The 8,164-nt window shown below is 50.4% G+C and overlaps 1 protein-coding gene across 1 annotated transcript in view; it reads left to right on the plus strand.

Annotated features, from left to right (window-relative positions):
* Nucleotides 1-5,740, plus strand: part of TSHZ1 (teashirt zinc finger homeobox 1) — a 79,417-nt gene extending 73,677 nt beyond the window's left edge. The window contains 2 exon segments of the mRNA XM_030925970.1: nt 1,205-3,090; nt 3,092-5,740. Of these exon segments, the coding sequence (XP_030781830.1) occupies nt 1,205-3,090; nt 3,092-4,399 (3,194 nt within the window). The 3' untranslated portion in view covers nt 4,400-5,740.
* The last annotated feature ends 2,424 nt before the right edge of the window (nt 5,741-8,164 follow it).

The following is an 8,164-nucleotide window of genomic DNA, read 5'->3' on the forward strand; positions in this document are numbered from 1 at the left end:
GGCCCTTCTGTCAGGATCCACTACAGGAAAGTGCCTCACAGCTTTCATCAACCCGTCTTTGTGAAAGGGAGTTTCATAGCCACTAATGCAAAGGAAATGTTTCGCTTGACTTGGATCTGCTCAGTTTGGGGAGCCCGTCACTGCTGGCCCCCTGCTCTGTGTGCCTCTGCCCCCGGCCACAGGTGCCTGGAGGCTGCTGCACAGACTAAACGCTACACCGCGTTCATCCCTCCAACCATCAGTGGACATTTTGGTGCCTTCCAGCTTTTGGCTGCAGTCAATGAGGCTGCTCTGGGCCTTGGTGAACAACCATGGCTTTTGCCATCTGGCAGCCCCATGAGGGTGGCGCTTTACTCTGCCCAGGCAGGGATTGGCAGTGCCATGTTGGGTTCTTGCTTACCAGAGTGTTTTCATTGCTTGCCATTGAGGAGTGTTTTTATTTATGGGAGCGATATAGTACTGTCTGTAAATATCCTGCTCTAAAAATTGATAACCAGGTCGTGCCCGATGGGTGTTTACAAGTATTTTCCATGTGGAAGTTATGAGGGTACTTAGGAGGGAACAGCCGATAGGAGGGGTACTTGGCGGATGGTAGCTGGAGTCCCAAGTTCCTGCCCTTCCCACCAGGCTGCAAGGGTCAAACTAACATCTTTGGGACGAGCACAGGATACCATCCTCCAGTTCAGTCCCCTTTGCTAAAGACACACTCAGGAGGGGAGAGCACCTTTTGAAACCTAACTCCTACAAAGGGGTAGATATGTAAACTTGGGGTAGCCTTGTGTCTGGGGAGCTAGGCTGACAAATATCTTTTTAAAGATCATCTAGCCGGGCGCGGTGGCTCAAGCCTGTAATCCCAGCACTTTGGGAGGCCGAGACGGGCGGATCACGAGGCCAGAAGATCGAGACCATCCTGGCTAACACGGTGAAACCCCGTCTCTACTAAAAAATACAAAAAACTAGCCGGGCGACCTGGCGGGCGCCTGTAGTCCCAGCTACTCGGGAGGCTGAGGCAGGAGAATGGCGTAAACCCGGGAGGCGGAGCTTGCAGTGAGCTGATATCCGGCCACTGCACTCCAGCCTGGGTGACAGAGCGAGACTCTGTCTCAAAAAAAAAAAAAAAAAAAAAGATCATCTAACTGCTGGGGAGGCTGTGTCCTTGAAGATGATTTACTTCTTCTAACTGGGTTTTACTTTTCTCTCCTAGCTTATGTTCCTGAGGAAGAATTGAAGGCAGCAGAAATAGATGAAGAGCACGTGGAGGATGACGGGCTGTCTTTGGACATTCAGGAAAGCGAGTACATGTGCAATGAAGAGACAGAGATCAAAGAGGCGCAGAGCTACCAGAACTCCCCAGTCAGCTCTGCGACTAACCAGGACGCCGGCTATGGGTCGCCCTTCAGTGAGAGCAGCGACCAGCTGGCCCATTTCAAAGGCTCTTCCTCTCGAGAAGAGAAGGAGGATCCGCAGTGTCCCGACAGCGTCTCGTACCCCCAGGACAGCCTGGCACAGATCAAAGCTGTGTATGCAAACTTGTTCTCTGAGTCCTGCTGGTCCAGCTTAGCTCTGGATTTAAAGAAGTCGGGTTCCACCACCAGCACCAACGATGCCAGCCAGAAGGAGAGCTCCGCCCCTACCCCCACGCCCCCCGTCTGCCCCGCCAGCACCGCCGGCCCCACGGCGAGCACGCCCAGCACCAGCTGCAGCTCCAGCACCAGCCACAGCAGTACCACCAGTACCAGCAGCAGCTCCGGGTACGACTGGCACCAGGCCGCACTGGCCAAGACGCTGCAGCAGACGTCCTCGTATGGGCTGCTCCCCGAGCCCAGCCTGTTCAGCACCGTGCAGCTCTACCGCCAGAACAACAAGCTCTACGGCTCCGTCTTCACCGGCGCCAGCAAGTTCCGGTGCAAAGACTGCAGCGCCGCGTACGACACGCTGGTGGAACTGACGGTGCACATGAACGAGACAGGCCACTACCGCGACGACAACAGGGACAAGGACTCCGAGAAGACCAAGCGGTGGTCCAAGCCCAGGAAGCGCTCCCTGATGGAGATGGAGGGGAAGGAGGACGCCCAGAAGGTGCTGAAGTGCATGTACTGTGGACACTCCTTCGAGTCCTTGCAGGACCTCAGCGTCCACATGATCAAAACCAAGCATTACCAGAAAGTGCCTCTGAAGGAGCCAGTGCCAGCCATCACCAAACTGGTCCCCTCCACCAAAAAGCGGGCGCTGCAGGACCTGGCGCCCCCCTGCTCCCCTGAGCCAGCAGGAATGGCCGCAGAGGTGGCCCTGAGTGAGTCAGCAAAGGATCAGAAAGCGGCGAACCCATACGTCACGCCCAATAACCGCTACGGCTACCAGAACGGTGCCAGCTACACCTGGCAGTTCGAGGCCCGCAAGGCGCAGATCCTCAAGTGCATGGAGTGTGGCAGCTCCCACGACACCCTGCAGCAGCTCACCGCCCACATGATGGTCACCGGGCACTTCCTGAAAGTGACCACCTCAGCCTCAAAGAAGGGCAAGCAGCTGGTGCTGGACCCTGTGGTGGAAGAGAAGATCCAGTCCATCCCCTTGCCGCCCACCACCCACACGCGGCTGCCGGCCTCCAGCATCAAAAAGCAGCCGGAGTCTCCCGCAGGGTCCACAGCTTCGGAAGACAAGAAAGAGCTGGAGAAGGAGAAGCTGCCCGTGGCTGGTGATGCGGAGAAGATCAAGGAGGAGAGTGAGGACAGCTCGGAGAAATTTGAGCCCAGCACCCTGTACCCCTACCTGCGTGAGGAGGACCTGGACGACAGCCCCAAGGGAGGGCTGGACATTCTCAAGTCCCTGGAGAATACCGTCTCCACGGCCATTAGCAAAGCCCAGAATGGCGCGCCCTCGTGGGGTGGTTACCCCAGCATCCACGCGGCCTACCAGCTGCCGGGCACCGTGAAACCACTCCCGGCGGCCGTGCAGAGTGTGCAGGTGCAGCCGTCCTATGCTGGCAGCGTGAAGTCGCTGTCTTCCACCGAGCACAACGCCCTCCTGCACTCCCCGGGGAGCCTCACGCCCCCACCGCACAAGAGCAATGTGTCTGCCATGGAGGAGCTCGGTGGAGAAGGTCACGGGCAAGGTCAGCATCAAGAAGGAGGAGAGGCCCCCTGAGAAGGAGAAGAGCTCCCCCGCCAAGGCTGCATCCCCCGTAGCAAAAGAGAATAAAGATTTCCCTAAAACGGAGGAAGTCAGTGGCAAACAACAGAAGAAGGGCCCTGAGGCTGAGACCGGGAAGGCCAAAAAGGAGGGACCGCTGGACGTTCACACCCCAAACGGCACAGAGCCTCTCAAAGCAAAGGTCACCAACGGCTGTAACAACCTGGGGATCATCACGGACCACTCACCAGAGCCTTCCTTCATCAACCCACTGAGCGCTTTGCAGTCCATCATGAACACCCACCTGGGCAAGGTGTCCAAGCCCGTGGGCGCCTCGCTGGACCCGCTGGCGATGCTCTACAAGATCAGCAACAGCATGCTGGACAGGCCGGTGCGCCCCGCCGCCCCCGTGAAGCAGGCCGACGCCCTTGACCGCTACTACTACGAAAACAGCGACCAGCCCATTGACTTAACCAAGTCCAAGAACAAGCCGCTGGTGTCTGGCATGGCTGATCCGGTGGCGTCACCTCTGCGGGAGAGTGCGCTCATGGACATCTCTGACATGGTGAAAAATCTCACAGGCCGCCTGACGCCCAAGTCCTCCACGCCCTCCACGGTTTCGGAGAAGTCTGATGCTGATGGCAGCAGCTTTGAGGAGGCACTGGACGAGTTGTCACCGGTCCACAAGAGGAAGGGCCGGCAGTCCAATTGGAACCCGCAGCACCTGCTCATCCTGCAGGCCCAGTTCGCCTCGAGCTTGCGGGAGACCACAGAGGGCAAGTACATCATGTCGGACCTGGGCCCGCAGGAGAGGGTGCACATCTCGAAGTTTACCGGCCTCTCCATGACCACCATCAGCCACTGGCTGGCCAATGTGAAGTACCAGTTGAGGAGGACAGGGGGAACGAAATTCCTAAAGAACCTGGACACAGGGCATCCTGTTTTCTTTTGCAACGATTGTGCCTCTCAGTTCAGAACTGCGTCTACATACATAAGTCATTTGGAGACGCACTTGGGCTTCAGCCTGAAGGATCTATCCAAGCTGCCACTCAATCAGATTCAAGAACAGCAGAATGTTTCGAAAGTCCTCGCCAACAAACCTCTGGGCCCGCTGGGGGCCACCGAGGAAGACTTGGGCTCCACATTCCAATGTAAGCTCTGCAACCGGACTTTTGCGAGCAAGCACGCAGTCAAACTGCACCTTAGCAAGACTCATGGCAAGTCCCCCGAGGACCACCTGATCTATGTGACTGAGTTGGAGAAGCAGTAGCGCCCAGGTATGCAAGAGACCGTGGAACATTGCACTAAACGTCGTCGAGCTGCACTAGGCCTGGCCTGAGCCTCTAAAATCAGTCTTTCCTTTGTTGCTGGCCCGCCTCTCTGGACCTTGGTTTTCTTACACATATTTTGTATATTTATATGCTCTCTGTCCGATCTGTGCATGTTATTTTTCTTTTTCCGTGAGTCAAAGTCTGACCTTTATTTTCAACATCTGTTCTTGATGTTAAGCTATCTTTTGTAGGAAACAGTGGGGCACACTACTCAGAGACATTATTTAGCAGTAAAGAAAGACACAAATAATGATAAAAAGACATCCTAAAATGACGAAGTTGCCATGGCAATAAAGGTCATAGAACCTGGTAGTGTCAAATTTAACCCTTTGAGGACCGTAATTGCATTTCTGTGCCTTTCACTTGAAAAAAAAAAAGAAAAGAAAAAAAAGGCTTAAAGGCATTTCATTCAGATCAAAAGCTGTGTCAGACACAAAACTTATTTAATAATTAAAAAATGAGCTTTTATATGCAGAACTGGTTTGTGAGGAAACATGCATGCAGCTGTGGGAAGATAGAAAGCTGTCTAGGACTCACGGGGTTTGGAAGCCACACCTCTACATGTCTAAAACAAAAAACAACAACAGATACCCACTCGCCACTATGCCCAAACCCTCTGGATACTGAAAAATGCCACTTTCGGCAAAACAAACAAACAAACAAACAACAAAAAAAAAAAAACAAAAAAAAAAAGTATGCAAGCTATTATTTAAAAATGTGTAAAAATGCTATTTCTTTTTTTCCTGTAAAATATTGCGGTTTATAGTTATTTACAAATGTAAGCTTTGGTACAGGCTGACCTTTCTATAGCGTGCTGCATTGGTAAATGAAAAAAAAATGGGGCAAACGTTGGAGTCCTTTCCTTGTAAATTGCCAGCATCAGCTTAAAAACTCCTGTATGTTACATATCGTACCATTTTAATCTCTTCAACTTTCTTTGTACCTTCTGGCTGTATGCTTTCTCTTTTAACTTTTTATATTGTCATTTTATATTAAATTTCTGTGTATATAATGTAAAACCACAATTTTTGAATAAAATTTAGTTCCTGCAGCTTGATTTAAATAGAGGACTTTTACTGGCACCTGCATCTCTCCAGATGCATGTACTCAGAGGGACTGTCAGACAAAAATAAATACATAAAAACAAAGCAAGCAATGCACTATTAATTATACATTTTGATGTTCTATCATTAATATTGTACAGTACATTTTGGTTCACACAATTAAATCCACTGTTTTCTCAGATGTAAAATAAACCCACATGCAGTTCTTGATTTACACGGATTGTCATGTCGTCATTATTTTGCCTTTGAGATGTTATTTCAGCAACAAGAGGTATTGCTTATGCAATCAACCAACAAAAATTCTATTCAGAATCATCATTTCATGATTTGTGTGCTGACATGTTTCATTCAAATGATAAGTATTGCGCTTTAAAAAATGATAATTAAAATTTTTAACTCCACTGGGTGCCAAGGATTGCCGAGTTTAGCCATTGAGTGATGGCTGTTTTGTACTTAGGTGGGCTGAGATGCATCCTTCGGAGAATCCTTTGCAGAATTAAAAAATATGTGTAATTAACCTGTGTGTCTATCCAGAGATTTAATGATGGGAGTAGAGGGGTAGGGCCTACGCCACCAGCAAAGACCCCAAGGACCCAGGAATTAGTTCTGTGTTGCTCCAAAGAGGAAAACCTGATTTCTGAGCTTTTAAAAATCTACACTTTTAAAAAGAAAACTGGCTGCTGTTGTATTCAGTGTTTGAAACGAGGCTTCTTTCTGCAGATTAGAGCACGGTGGGCTCTACTGAGAGTGCCAGGATGCTTGCCATGAAAACGCCCGTCCTCCAGGGTGACCCCCATCCCTGAAAGCCCAAACTCACTGCCCAGTCTGCATTGAGGGAAGCATTGACATTGAGGCCCCCTGGCCTCTCCCCCCAGCCCCAGAAGCACTAAATGACACGACCAGGAAAATTTACTTTTCTGCCTTTTGCTTACATTTTCATAAAATTATATCCTGAGAAAGGTTAAAGCTTATACCTCTCTGTTCAGAAGCAGCTAAGCAATTGTGATATTTTAATTATTTCTCTCACATTGCCCCGTGACAGCGAGGATTGTTCTGTTTCCATTAATGATTTGAGGAGGAGGAGTAGGTCCAGGTGGGTCATATTTACACAGGCTTTTGTACCAACGCAGCAGAGCGCCAGGGAGGTTTGCTAAATTTTTCCGACTTTTTTCATTGGTAAATAGCTATGTCCTTTAGGAGCCTCAGCCATTTAGACATTTCAGTTCAATTACTGGGTGATTATGTACTTTGGGCTCAAGGGGTGACAGAGAAGAATAACAATTAGGCTTATGGCAGTGGTGTGGGGGCTTTGCATAATAATCCTTTGAAGTTATGTTTATTTTACCACAAACCCGCAAACATATGATTATGTGATTTCACCCTTATAGCAAAAGTGTTAGCAGCAGCAGGTGAAGTGGTACAAAGGGAGGTGAGTGCTCCCCAGAAGGGGGTCGCTGGCCCAGTGTGCAGCTAAGCACTGAGTCATTTTAAAGCGGCTGGCAACTTGAGTTCCGATCATTGGGGGATGGACATTGAATTGGGGTTTTCCTTTAAATTTTTTTCTTCCTTACTCACCAACTGTATTGCTACGTTGTCTTGACCGTAATTTCCCAATCAATGCATAGGAGACTAGGTTATCTTAATCATACCCCTGAAAGTGATAATGAACGTGGCGACTCCCACTAGTATTTGTCGAGTGCTTCCTCTGTGCCCGGTACTAATTCCAAGTGCTTCACATCTATGAACGCATTCCTTCCTCACAACTGTATGCGGTGGGTTCTGTTCCTTTCACGCTCAGTTTACAGGTGAGGAGCCAGGCACAGCAGGGTTGAGGAACGGACCCAAGGCCACATGGCTTACGAACGACTAAATGACTAAACTTGGTCTTTGAGTCCAAACAGCTTTTGCTGCAGAACCACACTCTGAATGCCTCCTTACAGGCCTTGGGATCTACCCCAGGTGGGGATCTCTGCTGTCACCCAGGGCAGGGCGTCTCCTACGGGGTGGGGAGCTAGAGGCAAGGCTTCAGGATGGTGCTGGGGGGCATGGGATGCAGCTCAGCAGCCAGAGCTGCTCTTCACCTCCCACTGCAGCCCTTGTGGATGGCAAAATGTAACCGCCCCATGGTCTGCTGGATTTGAGAAAATAAGTCGAAAGATGTTTTTATGGTTCTGTAGCAACTTCAGTTGAATACAGGTACACTTAGTAATACAGAAACTCAATTTGTAAGGATACAAATGGATTGAATAATCCAGGGAAGGATTGGGATACCTATAATCTGAAGATTTACTTGACACGTTTCCCCTTCCTTCACTGATGTCCGAGGAAACATGTCCACCCTTCACTTCATGTAGTTTTGTGTGTCCCAGCAAATGAACTCCACGCATGGCACTGGGTCCTCTCGGCCGCCCAAGTCCTCCCGCGGCCCCAGGGAACAGATCTTCGTCTTCTGTGGTGTGGGGACAAAATGGCCCTAGGCACCTGGAGAGAGTCAGCCACCTGTCCCAGCCTGTGGGACGCTGGCAAGGAGGCCGGGGAGGGTTCAGCTGTCTTGTTTGGCCTGGTGGCCGTCGTGCGCATGCAGGTGTCACCCTGATTTGCACTCATATCTGCAGTTTGAGACTTGGAGTTAATAACTAA

The sequence above is a fragment of the Rhinopithecus roxellana genome, chromosome 21, assembly GCF_007565055.1.
Source record: "Rhinopithecus roxellana isolate Shanxi Qingling chromosome 21, ASM756505v1, whole genome shotgun sequence".
NCBI classification, from domain to species: domain Eukaryota; kingdom Metazoa; phylum Chordata; class Mammalia; order Primates; family Cercopithecidae; genus Rhinopithecus; species Rhinopithecus roxellana.